The sequence below is a fragment of the Numida meleagris genome, chromosome 3 (genome assembly GCF_002078875.1).
Source record: "Numida meleagris isolate 19003 breed g44 Domestic line chromosome 3, NumMel1.0, whole genome shotgun sequence".
Classification (NCBI taxonomy): domain Eukaryota; kingdom Metazoa; phylum Chordata; class Aves; order Galliformes; family Numididae; genus Numida; species Numida meleagris.
Window position 1 is genome coordinate 68805408 of NC_034411.1, and position 21709 is coordinate 68827116.

The following is a 21709-nucleotide window of genomic DNA, read 5'->3' on the forward strand; positions in this document are numbered from 1 at the left end:
CCTCTGGGGTATGGTTTCCCTCTTTATATGGCTATCATGAATGAACTTGGAAAGAGTGCTCTCTGTCCCATCATCCAGGTCATTAATAAAAATATGCTGAACTTTGTGTCTTGGTACTGACCTGTGAAGGACACTGCTGGTAACCAGCTGCCAGCTGGATTTTGTACTGCTGTTCACTATCCCGTGAACTCAGCAATCCAGCCAGTTTACACCCGTGCTGTAGTCCATGTATCCAGTCAATTTCTCACCAATTTCACTGGAAGGATTTGATGGCAGGTTGCTTGGGGCCTTGCTACGATCCAACATTCACTACACTCCATTCATCCACAGGGCCAGTCATCTTGCTACAGAAGGTGGTCAGGCTGATGAGGCACAATCTGAGCATGGTAAATCCATGGTGGCTGTTCCCAGCAATGTTCGTGCCCCTCATATGTTTGGACACAGCTTCCAGGAATATAGGCTCCAGAATCTTTCTGGGAAGCTCAGACTAGGCTGATAGAACAGTAGTTCCCCGGATCTTTCTCCTTGTCCATTTTCAAAACAGACATGAGGTTTGCCTTTTTCCTCTCGTGTGATTGCTGTGACCTTGCAAAAGTGATAGAGGGGGTCTTGCAATTGTTTCAGCGTCCATTAGCACTCACTGATGCAGAGCAGGAAGTTCCAAAGTCTTGCAAATGGTTTGTTGGTTTTAGTGGTCCCTAACTCAGTCCAGTTCCTGTAAGTATTGTATCAGTCTCCCAGTCTCTGCCACTACATTTGCAGACCTGGGAAGCCTCAAGACAAACTTTACCAGTTAAAAACTGAGCCAGAAAAGGTGTGGACTATCTCAGCCTTTTCCATGTGCTTTCTCCCTAGATCCTGTACCCCACTGAGCCGTGGCCTCATAGGTTTTCCTGGCCTTCCTTTTGCTGCCAGTGTGTTTGGAGAAGCTCTTCTTGTTGTCTTTCACTGGATCCAAGTCCACCTGAGCTTTGGCTTCCCCAGTTCCATCCCTGCATGTGTGGGCTGTGTTTCTGTATTCTTCCTGAGCTCACCCTTGCTTGCACTTTGTATGTGTGTCTGAGCTCTGTCAGAACTTTCCTGTTCCTCTGTGACAGCCTTCTGCCACGCTTGCTTGACTTCCTGCACTTTGGAATAACTGTCCTTATGTTCTGAGGAAGGTGTCCTTGAAGATCAACCAGCCGTTGTTGGGTCCCTTTGCCCTTGCGGGCCATGCGCTCATTGTTTCTGCCAAGTAGATCCCTGACCAAGCCACAGTCTACTGCCTTCAAGTCCAGGGCTGTAACTCTCCTATTTGTCTTGCACTCTTCTCTTAGTATCTTAAAATCCAGCAGCTTCTGGAAGATGCATCCAAGGTTACCTCCCTGATGAGTTCTTCCTTGTTCGCCAGTGACAGGTCCAGCAGAGCACCTTCCCTAGTCGGCTCATCGATTGCTTCTGCAAGAAAATTATCCACTACAGTCTCCAAAAACCTCCTGGCCTACTTGTGCCTGGCCCTGCTGCCAACAGACATGAGTGGTCAGAGATCCCAAGTACCCAGGCCTGCGACTGTGAGACATCATCCAGCTATCTGAAGAAGGCTTCCATCTACTTGCTCTTCTTGATCAGGCAGCAGATACCTGATGTGAAGTCTCCTGTGTTGGTCTGTTCTCTGGTCTTTAAGCTCTCGACTGGATTTTCACCTGTTTCAAGGCAAAGCTCCCTGCATTGAAGCCAGTTATTTGCATAGAGGGCACTTAGACAAATTGGCACTCTCAGAAGCCTGAAAGAAATTGTAAATGTGTATTTGTGCAATTAGCCAGATTTAAAATTCTCTTTCAGGCCTTGAAGCAGAACACTTATACCAGTATTTCAGCTTTGGGAGAAAGTAATCTAAACGCTTGACATTTCCAGCTGTAATTACTTTAATTCCTGAGACGCACCCATTCTTAGCAAATACTTGTTAAAAACACTTCTCTGTTGTATGTTTCCTCGTTTGTGTACTGTATTTTTTCTGGTGTATGGTGTGTGTTTTCCTCAAGAGAGAGACAGTTGGCTGTGCCTCTGCCACCACACCACTGGCAACAAGATGTGTGATAGCAGCCTCTGGAGAGCAATGTTTCTCTTATGTTTGGGGAGGCGGGGGAGGTTACCCATAGAGCAGTGTAAAGTACACCTCAGGAAATACTATCAGTTCCTTCTTTTTTGCAATTTGGTTAATGTGAAATTTTGACTCCTGCAATCAATACAAGATGTTTTTTCTGACTAAATCATAACGCTTTAGTCTTTCTTTTTGCCAGAATAACTTGTTTGTTTTTCTTGTGTAATGCTGTTGCCCAGTGATGGGTTTGCTACCAAGGTCAGCTCTGTCTAAAGATTTGTATTGACTTTGCATTGTGGCCATGTATGTACTTTTTCTCATATCGCAGGGAAAGCTGAAGAAAAAAGCTGTCATTTACATTCCCACCGTTCGGTTTTCAAAAACCTTCAGTGCTGTCACGCAGCATAGTCAGTCTTTCTTGATGTGTGTTTCTTAATTTTCAGTATGCAGTGCATACCGAGGCATACTGCCCCAGTGCTCTGTTCCCTTGGGTTCTCCTGCAATCATGCACTAATTTCTTAAGAATGAACAAACAAAAAAACCAAGCAAAATATTCAGTGAGAAGCATATGGAAATGACAGCTGTATTTCTTTTAGAAGAAGAAGCAGCAAATGAGAGAAATGTAGTGTTCAGAAGTTCTGCACAATTTCTGTCTTGTCATTGCTGGATGATCAAGTGTGTGGACAGAAGCTTCCCATTACAGATACGATATTTGACTACTATAACTAAAACATTTCTTATTCTCTGAATTTCCATGTTCTTGAAAACTTAAACATTTGTTATTTTGTATAGTCCAAATATTTAATTATACTTTTAGCTGTTCTAAGAATTACCAACTTTGACTCATTTTATAAATAAACTGATATAAGGCTATTTTCAAAGTGCTTAGCAGTGAAAGAGTGAAAAATTCTAACTAGCCGCAAACTACAATTACTAACAAAACGGTGTTTTGAATTTAATTAACTAAGAAACCTAACTGTTTGCTTTTATATTAAGGAAATAACCAACACGAGTTCTGTAATGCTTACGGAGTGAGTCATTTGCAGCATGATGCTTTCTGTTGATAACATCACATTAACTCAGCAAGCGTCCTCAAAAAGGTATTAAAGTGAGATTTGTGTATCGTGGTACATGTGCTTGATATACATGATCCATCTGTATGTAATTTGTTAGTTAAATGAAATCGATTCATCTCTTTTCCCAAAGTACAAGATAAACAGAAGTAGCTGAACTCAACCAGAAGGACAGATTCAGCTGGCTTTCAGTCCTTTAAAAATATTTCAATACTGGGTTCTACTCAGTAAATCTATTGCTTGATAGTCATACTTACCAATGATATAGTTAGTGTCTTTTCTGCATCTCTTGTTTTAGATCACTCAAAGTCACTGATCTGTGAATCTGAATTTGCAAACTTCTGAGCTGAGCAGGAACATAGAACTGTTTAGTTTAGGTAGTAAGTTTATTGGCCTTATCTCACCGTGTGCTTGCCATGTTGCACCCAGCTTGTGGGTTATACCAAGACTGGGTTTCAAAGGAAATACCATTATAATAGGGGTTTGAGTTTAGCACCCTAAGAGAGCGCAGGAGCAGTGTATGGAAGGCCTGCATTTGAGATGTGGTTCAGTCTCAAACTTCTGTTCAGCGCTGGGTGGAGGCGTGAACAGGCAAGGTTTTGTGATTGTGGAAAATAAGGGCATGGCATTGAACCAAACAACAATGTTGGACCTAATATTGGATCCTGCTCAGCAGTTACAGCTTCTTTCTTCTGATTTCTGGAGAGAAGTAAGCGCTTTGAAACAAAACCATTCTAAAAATTGCAGTAACCTGATCTTAATCTAAAAAACATAAAAAAGTGGAAACTGTAATCCAACATTTTCAGGCATCCTTTCACCTTTGAGTGAATTACACTCCCAACAAAGTCAGTTTTGCAGCGAAACCTTGGGATTTAGACAGCTAACTGATGTGGTCATCACATGATTAGGCCATAAAAGCCCGTCTGTGTAGAAAGAAGTGCCTAACAATTCCAATTCTTAAAAACATGGCTGAGTAATCCTTTATCATGCCAGTAAAATAAGTGTTTTGAATGCTAGAATAAAATACTAATACACTTTTAACATAAACATTCTAGAAAGCTAAACAGCATTTGTGTGAATGTGACTTAGCAAAGCAGTAATGTAACACCTGCTGGTCTTGCCTGTGGCAAGCATTTTGTTCTTTGTATGAAATACGCTGCAGAAAGAAGTCCTTCCTCATAGGCCTCCTCAGCAGAGCACTTTGCTCTGTGTGCTTTTTTTAATGCAGCAAGAGCAACCCTAAAAGAGTCTGTGATAGCTATTAGTACTTTTTTTCCAGAAAATGTGAATTTTTTAAGTTGCATGCAGGTGACCGGTCGGACGGGACCACTTTGACCACTTACTTTCTCCCCGTTTTTCCATCATCAGCTTTATCACAGAGGCTTTTGGCTGACCTGTAGCTGTTTTTCCCCCAATTTGGCAAACTTCTTTTGCTTGTTAGGCCACAATGAGCTTTCTATCTTAGTGCTCTCTAATCCAAAACAATATATGAGAAATCTGAGGAAGTAGTCCTTGCACCTGGTGGATGTGAAGATAAAAGTAGTCTATTATGACTCCAGTGCTTCTTGTGAAGCAGAATCATTGAGAGGAACAAGGCTATTCACACAAGTTGTGAAAAACAAGGCTGTTCACGTGCCAAGCGAAGTTGAAATGGGAACTCTTAGAACTAGCAGTCATTGATTCCTTTTGCTAAACTAATATATTGGTCCTTAAACAGATATACTGATCATTATTGCTAAACAAACTAGCCTGTATCAGGTCTAACAGTGAGAAAATGGTTCTCAAGGACACAGAGGTGTGCATCTCATGCAGTCATGATTTGCACCGAAGCCTGTAGCGGCTGTAGGATTTGAACCCTGAAGGTATTCCTGCTGCATGTCAGCTTGGTTGTCTCCCACCTAGGATTTCTTGACGCCTATAGCCAAATAACAAAGAAACCTTCAGTCATAAAATCCTCTTATGAGATAACTAGAAATGGATCATCAGAATCTGTACTCTGTGTCACAGATCGGTATAAATAGCAGTATGTATTTTTAAATTAATTGCTAATTTCTTTGGCACTGTGGCAGGCCCAGGCCGGACATCACCCTACCTGAGAACTTCAGCAAAAATGAAGCCAATAGAAGAAAGCGTTGAAGATGATGTCTTCGAAGCACCATCGGCTGAAAAGCTTGAGCTCCGGCGGCTGCCTTGAGTATCATCTGATGTGTAAGAGCTTGTACAGAACTCCAGTGCAAGAGGAAGGAATCTGGAAGCTAAGAACGTCTTTCTGTCTTTGAATTTACCACACCATATGTCGGTGGCTCCTAGACAGAAGTGTCACACTTTTCTTTTACTTCTAAATAAATAAACAAACAAACCTGTGTGGGTTTTGTTTCTGTTTTCTGGATGTGGATATTTATTTTGTTTTCATTCCAGCTCTTGATGTCATACATTTTGAGTTCAGTGGCTTACTGACATGAAACCTGTACAGATGGAGCATCTCAAGTTTCATTTAGCAGCTTAGTGCTTTTCAGTGGGAGATTTTTAAACTATGTTTCCAAAGCTGTGGTTTTTTTTACGTAATATCATTGTTGTGAGTCTCCTATGAAATAGTACCTGCTATTTTGTGTACGTTGGTAGGTATTTGCTTCTAATTGTGGCATTTCTTAACCTGACAGCTTGACTCCACAGTTGTAATAATGACTTAATTTGTTATTATTTTTGTCCAAATACTTAAATGTATAGAATCATTAAGGTTGGAATAGACCACTAAGATCATCTAGTCCAACCATCAACCCTTCACCACAGTGCCCGCTGGATGATCTACATGTTTCTTGAAAATGTAATGTTGCCTCAAGGCTTAACTACTTCTTCTGTAGGTAAATGTATTACTACTGAAGCCTTAGTTGGGCATTGTTTTTTCACAAGACAAGGTCAAACGAAGTCTAATGAAGTTTCATCCAAGCTGTGCAACCCATTGGTTCCAAATATACATCTCTTTACAAAGATGTGATGTTTCCAGTGCCTCTCGAGGGAAGGATGCCCTCTGGTTTCTTGATTTACTTTTTTAAGATGAGCAAAACAATACACTTTTGCTTAGGCTTGTCCATGGGATGATTGATTTGTTCTGGCTTAATCTTTGCACACAGCAGTATGTGAGGTAGAGCTGATACAGGAAAATCAGATCAAACTGTTGAAATGAGTCCCATGATGGGAGGCACTGGGAACTCTTTGTAATAGGCACTCGTAGCAGCTCTCTCTGGGTTGTGGAGATGCATAGATAGTAGCTATTAGTCTGTGCTTTGCCGATTCCTGAAATTTGTCATGAAACAAATAGTGTATTTTAACTAAATGGAATATAGATTGGATTCAATTTATTGTATTGCACAAAACTCCGCTAGAAACAGTTGTAGAAGTTTGGCATAAGCTCTCAACCAGTCCAAGGTGTTAGAGGCTGTTTCTGCTCTTCTGTCATTCATTTTAATTCTAAAATGTGTCCTGGCAAAGCCTTGAACCATCCTACACCTGAGGTACGTGAACCACTTGTTCCCTATTCAAAAAATCATAAAATATCAAAATGCGCAGCTAAATGATCAGAAGTGTCACCTGCGTTGGCAGTGTTCCTGCTTCTGTGAATTTAAATCCTGTGGTTAATAATACACTGGTGTGTCTTTGGCTTGCTCAATTTTACCTTACTAAAATTGTCTCTCTGAGGAGAGACATGGTTACAACTTTGTATTAGTAAGTGTGGCATATCTTTACACCTATGCAAAAGAGAGCACATCGCCTTCAGTTGGAAGTTGATTGTCATTGAAACCTGATTTGATGTTATGGAAGTCCAGTGTGTAGGAAACACAAAGTCCTCTTGCAGCCATCACATATTATGTGTAGGTAAGTGAGAGCTGAAACAGCTTCTGAAACCACTGCACTGAAAAACCAGGGTGAGAGATGGAGTCAGCTGGGAGCCTGCTGGGGTACAATGAGGGTTCAGCGACTGGAACACAACTGCGTGTGTGAAAATATCTCATGTCTTAATGCCTGACTCTTAAATACTATGACCAAAAATACCGTAGACAAGAAAATTGAATATGGGAGAAAGAAACATTAAATATTCTCAATGCAATAAAATGCATGCTAAGGGAGAAATACGTATCTTCATGCTGGCTGCCCAGGGAGGTGGTGGAGTCACTGTCCTTGGAAGTGTTGAAGAACCACCTAGATGTGGCACCGAGGGACATGGTCGGTGGGCGTGGGCTGATGATTGGACTAGGTGAGCTTAGTGGTCTTTTCCAACCTTAATGATCCTGTGATTCTAGTTAGGCGGGGCCCTCTGCAGGTCCTCTGATCCAGCGTCCTGCCGAAAGTATGGTCAGCTTCCGAATGAGAGGGAACACTGTAATAATGGGGACTAAACAAGTGCTGTTACAGGAACCTGGATCATATGTCTGCGTGTTCCTTTTGGGTCACAGCACAGCCAGGCTTAATAAATACAACAATTCTGTATCTATTTGCAGCTTTTACAAAAGCTGTTCCACAAAGTCGATCAAAAAGCTGAATCAATAACAAAATGGTGAGAGATGCGTGAATTGGTGGGGACATGCTTCGCTCCAGGGAACTGTTCTGAGCTCAGCATTAGAAGGGATGTTCCCATTCCAGATAAATATCCCATTCCAATGGATAAAGCACACCAACTGGAAGAAGGATGCTGCTGTGGTTTTTAGTGGTGGAGTAAAAAACGATCACGTAAACGCTTTGACCCTGGTGAAAATATACAAAGAAGCTCTGCCCCTTCCCGGATTGAAAACTAAGGACCTGTCAGCCCCAGGGAGCAAGTGCACCTGTGCTGAGTGCCAGGAAGTGTGGCTGCCTCTCTGAGTGTGCCTCCTGGCTGCTGGGAGGGCAGGAAGGAAACTGGGAATGGTTTTACTCAGCAGGGAGGTACAGGGAGCCATGTCCTCGCCCATTTTCAAACTTTGAAGAGGAAGGTTGCGTGACTGGAATAGACCTCATAGTTTAGCAAGTGAATAACCAGGCAGCCCGGAGTGCCCAATGTACAAATAATGGCTTCCTTTCCTCTTCTTCCCTCTGTGCCACACTTGTTTCTTTTGTCTTCTTACACATTATTCAATGCCAGCAGAAACTGCAGCTCCTGAGCAGGATTGAAAGAGCGGGGTGCATGTCCTGCCTCCCAGCTCAGCCTCGCGAGCTGCCAGCAGCGAGAGCCCAGCCTGCGCTATGACCGCAGAGCATTGCACGCACTAGCCAGCCTGCAGCAGGAACACTGCAAATAATGGCAAAGAACTGGGCTACGCTACAGGAAGCAAAGCATTTTATTGCATAAAAATATGTGGCTGGAAATTTAGGTATTCCTGGTGAATGGGTAAAATGAATAGCAAATGTTTACTTGCTGTACACAATGTGCAGAGTCTATTTACCTGTTGTTTCACATAGGGCTGTTTCTGAGACAACAAAGGTTAGAGCAGGCTGCAGCCTGCTTTGCTGTACTTAATGAGGCACTCTCCATTGCTGTTGCGGAAGGTAGGTAGAAGCATCCTGTGATAATTCAGATTTTAAAGGTGGAGCGTTGGTGTGCATGGGTGGAGGAGAACAGGCTGCAAATCCATTGCTGGCTCCTTCCAAGGTGCGACCGAGAAATCAAACATAAAACAATGCATGCTTCTAAATTGTTACATCATGGTACGTTGGTCATAGCTTTTACTATGCAGCAGTTGTGAATTATAGGAGCTAACATTTTGTTTTGCTAAGCAGGATGCCTTGGGGGGAAGAAAACCCCTTTATGGTAAGGGTGAGGGAGCCCTGGAGCAGGGTGCCCAGAGAGGCTGTGGTGAATCCTTCTATGGAGATACTCAAGACTCATCTGGACGCCTACCTGTGCCACCTGTTGTCAGGTGCCTGCTTTGGCAGAGGGGTTGGACTCGATGATCCAGCCCTTCACTACAAGAAAGATCTGCAGTTCTGCAGGTCCCAGCTCCGGACCCCAGCGGCTGTTTGCAGTGAGCAGCACGCTGGGAACTGATCGATGTGATCAATGATCCAAAAGATTTCAGTAATGCCTGTGCACTTCATAGAACTCTGTTGTTTTTTTAAATAGTAGCTCGTGTATTTGAGCTATAAGAAGTAGTGTGATGAACTGGTATGCAAATAGCAAAAACCTTTTTTTTTTATCCTGTGGTATTTCCATTTGAGAAATAAGCACAGCTGAAACATCGTCTCTTTATCTTCATTTAAGAGACGCGTTGGAAAGCAAAAGCAAGAGAGAAGAGGCACTTGGGTAAATGCATGAGGTTTGGCAGGACTCAGTCCTTCAGTAAACCTCTGGCACCCACGTAGAGCCTATTGCAAAAGTAAAGACTCAGCACCTGCAGGTGCGGAAGGCGGCAGTTTCGCGAGCAGCGCTGGGCTCAGTACGGTTTGGTTTGGGCTTGATACAGATTGAGGGATCGCTTTGATGGAGTTTTGGGATGTGAAATCATAGTGACATGTTTTAGTGTTCCTGGAATAACAGCAACAGTTACTTTAGTTCTTGCTTCAGAAATGCGGTCACGGGAAGTACCTCCAAATAAAATGTTTTTCCATCTCTTGGTCCCAGCTGCTCTTGATTAAAGAGGAATGGGTTCTCAGTACTTAAGGGATTAATAAGAGAAGACCAACCATCTTAATTAATTAGTCCTGGCATTTAAACTTCCTGAGAGCATGATATGAGAGTCATTAGAGAGTACCGAGAGGAGATGTTATAGCAAAAGTTGCAGAATTGTTGGGCATCGATTGGCAAACTGTCTGCATGTTTCTTTTCAGCAGGAGAGCCATGCAGAGCCTTCTCGAAGGGGCAGAGGCAGATGGGCTCATGTTGGGCTGTTTAACGGCGCAAAATGCTTTTCAGTTGACAAAGTCATTATGACTACGGGTAAGATAAAGTATTTCCAGCAAGCTTAAACATTAGGTGAATTTTAGGTGCACAGGAACTTTCACTTAGCACTTAATGAACATAAAATATGTATGTTACAAATCTAAGTTACAGCCGTGCCATGACTGTGTTTGCTGAGAACACCTGTTTTGTTTTTCAGGAAGCTCTTTAAGGCTCATAAGCTGTAACTTGAGCAGAAATCAGAGCTTTGCAGAGGGGTGGATGTCAGTTGGGTTACGATCTCCCGTGCCTCCTTCAGCAATCGGGTGCCTCTGATGAATGCTGCCCGGCCGCTGCAATTTGCTGTGCTTGAATTCTTCCTTCGCTTTCTCCCTGGGGATTAATATCCGTTATGGCCACATCCTGCTTTCCTGTGCAAAGTGCTTTTGGGACAACAATTCCCCATTATCCTTTGTAGCAAAGAACAGATCAAAAGCAATACCTCTTGAAATACGTCCATGTGTGTGCTATTGCATCAATACTGCTTTGTTCACTGGTACTCAGTGCTGTGCTCTGTTCCAGAAAACGATGAAATTTAGTAATAGTATAGACACTGCATGAAAAAAATAGTGAGAAGTTTTATGAGTCTTTTACGCTCTTAAATGCTGAGGAAAGCACGCTCTCCTTCAATTTTTAATAAAATAATTTCCTAGATCACATCATCTGCTGGAATTTGGGTTTTTTTCATGGTTCAGTGTACATGGGCTTCTCTCCATATGATGTGCAGCAGACAAGCAGCAGGCAAAATGACAGCACTGAAAGGAAGAAGAAAAACTCACAGTATACAAGTGCTGTAACAGAATGAAAACCTGTTCCTGTTCTCATTCCGTTCATGTGGAGGTGACTTGAGATGACAGATGTGTCTGGATAGAAATAAAACACAGGCTGGTTGCATTTGCCCAGACTGGGAAGGTTCTTATAATGCAGAAGCTTGTGTAAAAGGGAAAGGGGTGAGAATCAGCTATAATTTGTGTCTCTAAACACAAAGCAATCCTCTTCCCTCCTCCTCCTCCCTCTCTATTAACTCGTTGCTACACACACAAGTTGGTATAGTTTGAGAGCATGGATTCCTTTTCCTAGAAGGCCGCTGGTTGCCAACCTGACCTGTGTACTTGGGGCTCAGATCCACCACATTGTGAAGAGACCACCAGGGCTGTCCAGCCCTTGAACTATTGTTACATTATGGTGCCCGGTGTGTATGAAATGTACCTTCATGGCTCTGGAGGCAAGTGCCCAGGAGGTTTCTTCCTTGATGCTGATGGTGAGGAGAAAGGTTCTGAGGAGAAATGGCTGGATCTAGCAGGTCAACGCCTCTGGTTGTGCGGCTGTCATCAAAAAGAAATTTGGCTTTTGCAACCATAGGACCCTCTTTGAGGTCCAAAGGCAGATGGGAGAAGATGGGAACCATCTAATCAAGCCAGTGAAAAGGATCTTTGCCAATGGGCTGGCCAGCCTTGGTGGCCCACAGTGAAGTGACAAAACGGTCACCCAGATGGCTGAGCAAAGGGTACTGGCTGATGTGCCCAGGAGAAACCTGCTCATCGGGCCAAGGGGGCTGATCCCCTTGTGTGTACACACACCAACAAAGACAGCGCCAGGAGAGCAGCGTGGTGGGGAAAGCCCTCCCACCTTTTTTGGGAAATCAGTGTGCCTGGATGCCTGTAACTAATACATGGTATTAGTACATAGCATCATGTACATGATGCTGCGGGGGATGGATGTAGGCCATTAAGAAGGACAGGACAGGACAGTGAGGAGAGGGTCTTGCCCTGTTGTGAGAGAGCATGTGGAGCTCTGGGTAGGGAGTGGCAATGAGCCAACTGAGGGCTCTAAGGGGATCTTGTTAAGCATGACTTAAGTGTCTGAAAAACACAGCACTATCATTCTATTCTCATTTTCCCTTCACATCTCCACCACCATTTTCCCTTCCTGGGGCACACAGCCATTGGGCCACACCAAGCACAGCTGGGAGCCAGATGAGAGCTGGACTAGGAGAGCAGGTTTTCTATCTCAGCATTAGGCCAGCAGCAGGGGCAAGCTCAAGTGGAGGTAGTTCACTTGTTAGGCTGGGTGTGAGGAGAGAGGGGTGAGCAGAGCTGGTAAGAGCAAGTCAGTGTGCGGATTTGCCTTCTTGGAGTTTTCTTCTTTGGCTTCCCTCTGTGCTTGGTAAATTCTCTGAAGTTGTGTTTGTGTGCAGCATGCCTATGGTGGTCTTGTCTGTGGGAGGTAGGTGTGCCTGAGTGTGGTGCACGTGGTCTGTGTAGCTTATATATCCGTGTAATCCTGTCCTTTTTAGATGTGTGGCTGGATTTACTACTGTATCCCAGCTGGTGTTCTACTTTTGCAAGTGCCAGGAGAAATTGTGACGATAAAATTTTGTCTAAAATTAAAAGCCTGGTTGCAAGGGGTGGAAAGTTGAGTTGCTCTTCTGGGAGCCCTACAAGGATCTGAAGCTCATACACAAACAGATGGGGTGTCTGGTGGGCTGTCTCTGTCCCACTCCCTTTCCTCTTTCCTTCTTTAACACAAATCTGGCAATAGGGACAGTTATCAAAGAAAGCTGTATCATGCTCATTTGATATGGTTTTGATATATCCATCCCTAGGCTGTATAATTAGCAACAGTAAGTCTGATCAGAGTCCCCGAAAAACTCACGCTGACATCAGCTAGTGTTATGCTGGAGGGATGGCTGTATAATGCATTACTGCTCCTTTTAACTTAGGGTGCATTGGACATAAAAACTTTCCCTTTTTTTTTCTTTTTTTTTTTCCATGCACAGAATATGTTGTACAATACCCTACAGAATGTGGAAGAAATAATACATATCTTTACCTGAATGCTGGAGGAAAAATGTACATTACTCAAACTCCTATTTGCTAAAAAGTGGAGTTTGCTAGGAATTGATTCCCCCCAGCGATGCACTTGTTTGTCTCAGACATCCTTTAATTGCAATGAACCTTTGCCTGCAGCAGTCTGAGAGCCCTGTTGTTTTGGCATGGTTGTTTTTTTATTTTATTTTTTTTCTCCTCTTTCTCTTCACAGAACAGACATATTTGGATAATGTCCTATAGGATTCATGGATATGTGGTTGGTTTTCTGGTTTTATTTTCTTATGTTCATCTAAAATGGTCAATAGGAGCTAATTACAGTTTGTCCATACATTTCTTATATCGTATTAATCTCAAATTGGTTTATTTTTCATATTAGAAGATGGGAATGCAGATGAACAGCAGTCACTGCTGAGGATAAAAGTTGACCAATTTTTGCAAATGCTGTCAATATTATGGAGGAAGCAAAAAAACCCCAAACAGTTAATTGGGAAAGCACTGATTTGGGAAAGGTTGTGGAAGTGTATGTAGACTTGAGGCGTGGTGATGAGCCAGGTGGGCACAGCGTGCCTGGTGGTGCCAGGCATGCTTCTCTCAATGAGGATGAGTAACTGCGGTGTAGTTATGATGGTGAACTTTATTGGGAAAGGGAGGAGCTACAAAAACAGAATCATGTCAATAATGGGTAGATCTGTACTTACCCCTGCAACAAGTTGGCTGTATGGCAGTTCCATAAAAGATGCACGTGGCTGCGGGTGTACCACAGGTGACAACACTGTTTAAGGCTGACATCTCTACTCATGATTCCAGTTCTCCTCTGAGAGATGCCTCCTCTGTCTCTGTGTTAGATGCAATTGAGCGCACTGAAGAAAGACGCAGGAAAATCAATGGTGCAGTCAGCGGCTGCATCGCACCCTGGCAGGAACGATGGCTGCGCTCTGGGCGTCTCGGAGCAGGCGGTCCGAGCATCGCTCTCCTCCTGCATCGCGTTCATCGCAGCGCTCAGTGCATTAGAAGTACTGAAAAGTGCTGACTGTGGCAGTAATGGAAATCCCCAACAGAGCTGAGCTGAAAAAGACGACGACGTAAACAGTACAGGAAATCTATGAAAGGCTTTTGAAGTGAGGGGGAAAATGATTTCTCTTTCCCAAAGAGGGAAATGTTTCTGGAGAATTTCCGCTGTCGTCTGGCACTCTCCAGCTCTAAACTAAACATCAGTTTTGAAAACCATCCCCCCTTAATTACTCCATTATACTCCTGTTTTCTTCACCAGCTCTGTTGACCCAGTACCATCTATATTAACACACTAATATTCAAGCCCAGCTGTGGCTTGTGCTATGGAGAGACAAAGACAGCATCTCCCAGGCTGTTACTAGAGGACCACTGGCATTGGCAGCAGCTGAGCACTGCCCTCTGGGACAGATGGAGGGGACCCCCTTTATCTTCACACCACCTACATTTTCTGAGGGCACCCCCGTTCTCACACTGGAGCTGAGCAGAGCAGGACTCGTGTTGGTGCTGCAGGTGCCCTCTTGGAGGAGAAATCACCAGTGCAATGGCTGCACGAGGCTCACCTCTTCCAGGCATCTCTGTTGCTGGACATGACCCCTGTCCTGAGCTTCCATGCAGGTGCACAAGTCCTCTCTGTTATGTTTCAAGAGAGAAGCTATCTGGAAGAGCAACACAAAAATATATGGGACCTGTAATATCAGGAGAATGTGAGAGGAAAATGCCATTTTTTTTTCTTTTATTTACTGCTGCTTTCCATCAGAAGTATGGCTGAGAGCACAGTAGGAAGAGGAAAAAGGTAGTACAGTGGTGTATAGGTATTGGTGTATAGGTAAATCATGGGAGTGACCACCGAGAGGTTACTCTGTGTGGATGGCAGCTGTGAATCTCACACGCTGCAGGAGCACAGCTCTGAGCAGCAGCCATGTCTGTGCTTTGGCACAGAGATAGGCAGTGTCATCTGGATAGCTGGGAGAGTTCCTAAGCCCTCTTCTTGGCATGGGTCTGTGCCATGGGGCATCTGAGCTTGTTTTGGACAGCAACAAGAATAGCGGCAGAGATGTTGCCCTGTGCAATGCCAGCTCCTCCTTCCTAGGGTGAATTCCCTGTGTAAGCAGCACGTGCCCGTGCAGGCTGCTGACCTGTGTTATGGGATGCTTGTAGCAGCAACCCTGCAGTTAGATTGCTGTTGGATGGGCTGTGCAGTGCGTGTGGGCATCCCTTGCTCAGAGGATCCTGCTGTCGCTGTGGGGAAGCTCACCTCTGAAAAAGGCACTTCTGCACTGGGTGGGAAGCAGATTTATGTAGAATAAATCCAACACAGCTTCATGGAATGCTGACTGAGATAAGTGCATGCCAAGGGCTGATGGTTTGACATTTTCTTCTTGCTTAGACCTTAAACAGTGAGTCAAGAAAATCTCCTTCAGGCAGATGGCTTCATGTTAGGTCTGTAGGCTGCCCCATCTCAGAAACAACCACGTCAGTGTTTTGCCTATTTAACCTTTTTTTATGAAGGGGGAAAAGAAAGATCCGAGTAAACTCCCATATAATATATGGTTATATATGACATATTATCACCCAGTATTTCTGAGCTCTTCAGTTATGTTCAAAATCATGCTTTTGTCCTCTGGGCTCATCTGTGCTATATGGTGACGCCTCCAGGAGCAGAAGTCTCCTGGAATTAATTAGAGAACTTGGGCACAGGTCTTAGAACTGGAGGACAACATATAACCCTACAGGCCCCAGATTCACAGATGCCATTTTCTTTTGGTCAGCCAATGTCTATTTGTGTATATGGGAAGTGTTTTTTTCTGATGGCTGCTGCAAGTTAACTTCAGTGGCACCAACTGACTCCGTTACCTTTCTGGAGGCATTGGAGATGTTTTGGGTTTTTCTAGGGTAGCAGCTTGGTGATCACGCTGACCCATGACCTGGTACGGGGCCTTGCTGAGAACCAGAGAATAGAGACAGGGATGGGATGGGATCATTACAGCAGGAGAACAAAGATGAACCTCTTTTGTCCTTTCATTTCAAACAGAGGAACTAATTCAGGCAACCCTTCTGACAAAAGCTCACAGTGACCCAAATCCTTTCCGCATTGACTTGATGGGGGCGAAACCAGGCTCAGACCAGTGCACTGGACCCATGTGGATAGGCCCAGAGGTGCTGGGCAAGGCAGGGTGCAGGCAGTGGGGCCCCAGTGACCTCAGGAGCCCCGCAGCCCTCAGGAGCTGCTGGCACCTCTGCAGCCACATGAAGCCAGCTGACAGAGGCTCCTGCGCTCCTCCTTCACTCTCCCCCAAGCCCTTCCTCTTCCACCCTGTCCCAATGCTCTCTAGCCTGTGCTCTGTGGTTGTTGCCTTCCAGGAAATGGGAGATTTTGGTTTTCTTTTGAATGAGCATGATATGTTCTCAGGTGACTCACTGGAGTGACAGGGTTTTCTGGTAACTGCACCTTGTGCTGCTCAGGATCTTTGTTGATCAGTGTGTTTTCTTCCATTCCCTCCCCTCTGTTCATTGTGTCTCCCTGCCTAGCTTTCTCAATGTAAAAAGAGGTAGGCAGGCTTTCTTCTATGAATTAGATTTAGGACCTAAATGAAGTACCAGAGATGACAGTGAGCTGCTCTCTTTAAACGAGTCTATACCAAGTGGCTGTAAGGCTCACAATATATAAGCCATACTGTTTTGTTTTCAGAGATGTCCTGAGCATAGCTAAGAGAGATGAAGGAGGCAGGTAGGCTGCAACCAGCGAACTGCTAGCAACAAGATTAAGTGCAGCTTCCAAGATCCTGGCATTGTGGAGACAGCTGGAAATCGGTCCTAACCCCTGCTCCTTGCAAAGTACCATTGCTACCTCTGATTTGAGGAATTTTGGGAGCTTGTGGATAAATCTGTCTGTCTAAGCCCCAGAGAAGTCAGGAGGAGATGCTGGTTGGCTACATTCTAAGGTGAGGGAGGCTCTTATGGGTACGATGCTCTGGTGACCATGGCAGAGCTTCATGCAGGAGATAATGGAACTGTTCTTCATGCCAGAGTGGGTTAGTCTGGTCTGAGTCCAGCTATGGGCACCCTCGTGTCCTTGTAGGCAGTGCATGGGGGGATGGCTGGGCCATGGTGGTCCCGGGGCTGGGTGCCACTCTCTCAAAGGTGTACAAATACAGCACAGAGGGGCCACGTGCCCTTCACTGAGACAGTGCATGTACTCATGGCATGGAACCAACACGTACACCAAAGGTGCAAAATAAAAACTGGCCATGTGAAATGCTCCTGGGAGCAGCTGCACTGTGTGCTCCAAGGAAGGAGTGATGTGAAAAGGAAACAGGCAGAATACATGCATGCGGAAAAGGAAAGCCTTTGAGCCATACTGTGACTAAGGGAAGGAGATTGTTCTTAAAGTCAGAGCTGGACATGCTATTGCAGCATCAAAGTTGAAGGACTCCAGAGGAAAAGAGTAGAAAGTTCTGAAAGTTATGGCAAAGATGGAGGCAACCTCTTATTAAAAAATGATACTGGATCTTAGCATTTAAGGGGAAAAAGTGTTTTGCATTTTCTCGGTGCACAAAGGGACTTTCTACTCTAAAGGGAAAAGACAACTAGCTGGAAGCTGAGGTTGGAGAAGTGGAAATTAGGTATTACCTGTTAACAGTAAAGTGATTGAAACAGGCGGTCAGACTGGGGCAGTGCTCTTCTCAAGAGTGTTCAGCCCTGATCTGAAGGCCCAACTGCCAGATATGCTTAAAACAGCCATGCAACCACAGCTCCAATTCAAGCTGAGTGCTGAAGTCCGGTGCAGGAGTAAGTGCCCTGAATTTAATGGTGTGACATGCAGCAGGGCAGACTACGCACATAGACTACTGATACTTCCTGGCCTTCAATTTTGGATCATCTAAGTAATTTAAAAAAGAAAAGAGGTTGTAAGCACCTAAAGCTGGATACAAAGGTCAGTACTTGTTATTTTTTTTTCATCCTGTCCAACTTATTTTGGTGAGTAAAATGGGAGTCATGCCACCAGTCCCCCATCACTGGTTTATGAACTGTGTGGCTGCTCCAGCCCCGCACATGGAGGCTAAGTGCTGTACAGCAAATAGTGCTTGGGGTGAAATACTCAACAGCCAGAAAGCAAAAGTTGACCAGCTGTGTGTTAGCTGAGCTTCAGCAACCTGAAAATCTGTGTGGGGCTCGACAGCAGCTACTGTGCAATTGTGCAATGGGTTGTTTTGTTTCAGGACTGAGGGTTGCAGAAAGCCTGGCAATGTCTCGGAAACAAATGTCCTAAGACCTACACAACAGGTAAGCAAGTGAAAAAGCTGCTTCTGTGTGTTTGGTGTTACTCTGTTGACTACTCAGGAAGCTTCAACCCAAGCGTTTCTTCTTGGTGGCATGAATTAAAAATGCTGCTAATGCCATCGGTCATTTCTCTGCAGGGCAGAGAATGGTGGGCCTGGCTTACAGCACTGCATTTAGGTACGTCTGATAATCTGTCTTTGCGTAAGGCACAAGACAAGATGGAACTATCAGGCTACAAGTTGAGGGGGAACATGTTCATAGCTTACTTGTCCAGATTTATGCAACTGGAAGAGTAGATGATGATAGAATGAGTAAATGGTAGTATTTGATACTAGTATGCTTGTACAAACAGGAAAAAAAACCAAAAACTTTTCTGCTTTGTATTTCATAGAGATTGTAATATTTTGCCGTCAATCACCTATATTGGCAGAGACTTGTACTGCTGCACAACAGCTACGCAGCCAGAGTTTTCAAGTCTTCCCATTTTTAATACAAAATGATGAGCTAATGCTATTGAATTCGCTAAGATGCTTTGTGTAATTTTGAGATGGCATTTCTAAGTAATGGCAGATGACAGCACTTCCATTTCTGAAAAAGAAACAACACGTAAAATTACTTCAATTAGCATAGAGTAGATATATGCGTGCATACAGATAACCAAAGAAGTAATAAAGATGGGATAAGACTTGAATACCAAAAGCTTTTCATCCTAGAGAATAACCCAGGCATCTGGTAACTTTTATGACCACTGTATTCTCACAGAGAGTAAGAACCCACAGCTATAATCTTGCGGTTTAATTTCAGTAGCTGAACGTGGTTTGGGGTGCAATTTCTGCAGTATTGCTACTGTGAGCCAGGTACGCAACAGTAATTTATTTCACCATTCCAGCACCCCTCCAAAAATCCCCCAAACAATACATATAGCAAATTATATTTCTGTAGGGTAATATCCTAAAATTAAGTGAATGTTGACTGCAGTGTTTTTTTAATCATGCTAATAAAGAAAGTCTCAAAGGCCTTGTGTAAATGCCAACGTTATATGTTTTATTTTTAACCAAGTAATTCTTTTAAACCTCACAATATCCATGACTGACAGGAAAAAAAAAAGACATTAGGCATGAAATGAGAATATAAAATACATGATATGTAGAAAGGCAATCAGTGCTTTAGTCCCTCAAGACAGTAAACAGGTGAAATGATCTTCAGAACTTCAACTCACTGTCTTTTTCTTAAAACATAGAACTCAAATGATTTTTCCTTTATTTCACCTTGTAAACAACATACAAGTCAAAATGGACAATGAGGTAATCTATACTACAGAAGATAATTTAAAAACACTAGATAACACACAGTATTAAAGACATATAGAAATCAGTGTTCACTTTGGTCTCTAGTATGGTTATTGTTATTATTACCACAAGCAACACATACTAGTTTAAGCCAGTCTGGTGATGGTTGTCAGCCAGTTGTTGCTTAACTTAGTAATCCAAGAGGTAGTCAAAACCATTATCCTTTGTAAAGCTGGTTGCTCTTACATTTGGTTCAGTGACAATGGTAGCAAATACCTTGGTACTCTTCAACATTCTTACAAAAACACTACCAAAGCTGCTAGTTTACAGCTCTGTTTTAGCATGAGAAAGAAGTGTGTGTTCATAGATCAACCTCTTGCTGTTAGTCGACGGTTGTAACGGGGTAACACACAACCAACGTATCTTAAAGAAGAGGCTGCTGATAAACTAAGCAAAATTAGATTGATGTACTTAACGAGGCTCTGCTTGTTTCTAAAACAATACTCAAATCTCATTAAGACTTCAAGAAAAAATCAGTGCACCTGCACATGTACACATCTTCCCAATTACTTTCATATCTAGCACAGGGGAATACATATATATTTTTATGATAAACATTTCTTACAGATAAATTAATTAAATTAAATTTAAGACTCAATGAGATTTCCCATGTTCTTTTATAATTCTTCTTACAAAGAACATTACAAGCTCTATAAACCCTTTTTATGGCGCTCTATTCACAGAATTACGTATGACTAAGCAGGAACTCCAGGATAACACTGGTGCAGAATAAAGCTGGGCTGAAAAAGGTGGCCTACAAAGGGAAAAAGTAGGAGTCAGATGTGTTCTTTGGCACTCCCTGAGAGCTAGCTAAAAGCAAAATACTGCAGATGGTACTATAATGCCAGACTTACCATCAGCTACAGCAAAAAGTTATTGACTCTTCCTCACAATGATATTCATGGCTTAATTTAGTAGTTTGTAAATAGATTCCATTAACTCTCCTCGAGGGAGAACATAAAGTATCTCACAATGTCCCTTATGGTTAAATCAAATTGAGTATTTTGGAGTGAGGGAGATTGGAGGGAAAGATTTCATTTCAGGTTTAATCTTATCTCCAGCATTGTTTGGAGAAATGTACATCTCTCTGAGCTGGTACCTGAGCTCTTTCTACTGAAATGAGTTTTATTGTGAGGCATTCTGGCAAGGACAGGCAGGTGAATAGGGGAAATCAAGGCTGAGCCAATGCTGCAGAATATTAATTACATCCTTAGATTTAAAGGAAGAATCCCAAATTCAAGTCTGTGCCTCTTCCTATGAAGTGTTTTTTGCTTACTTGGAGCAGCCTATGGAAGGAGCAAAATTAGATTTCTTTTTTTCCTACGGTAGCCCAGTGCTAAGTAGTTACCTGCCATAGCTTGCACTGCTACGTTTAACTCAAGCACGTATACTTTTGTCTGTTTGGGAGATATATTATTTTTTGTGAACAGTGTCCATCATCCTCTAGACAGAAAAATATAAATTTCTAAACAAATGTTTGGGAACTTCTCATTTCAAATGATTGCTTCATCTTCAACAAGTATTTGCTGTAATGTATTCAGTGGTGAATCATCAGTTACATATTCAGTACAGATAAAAAGTATGTACCATAGATCAACAGCCACCTTTAAGGCCAGAGCAGCACAAAGGTGTGTTTATGCAGTAAATATGAGGTAGCCTTTTGCTGTAAACAGAATAATAATTTTATTGTCACCTATGTAAACAAAGTGGGCTTAATGCTTTTGTGTTTTCTTCTTTCCTCTCCTCCCTCCACCCCCCCTATCCCGCCCCTTCTAGAAAAGCTGAGCACCATACCTAACTGCAACTCGAAGTCAGTGGGAGCTGTGGTTGCCCAGCTTCTCCGAAAATTCAGACCCTGTGAATGTAAAGACACGTATGCTCACATAAGCAACCAGTACAGAATGCCACTTTTTCATTTCACAGGAACTTATAATACAAAATGCTGAAATCTGATTATCAGAAATGTAGGTCTATGTCAACTCAGAGGTAGTTACTAACATCAGTACATAATACTTATAGAGAGATAAAAAGGGCTAAGTCTATTTGGTTTGTTCTGAGTAAGTAAGTCGGTAGACTATTCTGTAAAGTAAAAAAAAAACATTACATGGTATATTCCCTGAGCAAAGTTCTTTGTCCTGAGTATGTTAAGTAACAGTGCTAACTTTCTGCAATATTTT

General features: G+C 43.2%; 1 protein-coding gene across 1 annotated transcript in view; it reads left to right on the top strand.

The window, feature by feature from the left end:
• Positions 1-5516, top strand: part of BVES (blood vessel epicardial substance) — a 48494-nt gene extending 42978 nt beyond the window's left edge. Inside the window, 4 exon segments of the mRNA XM_021390841.1 lie at positions 1391-1405; positions 1408-1551; positions 1554-3180; positions 5223-5516. Of these exon segments, the coding sequence (XP_021246516.1) occupies positions 1391-1405; positions 1408-1551; positions 1554-1711 (317 nt within the window). The 3' untranslated portion in view covers positions 1712-3180; positions 5223-5516.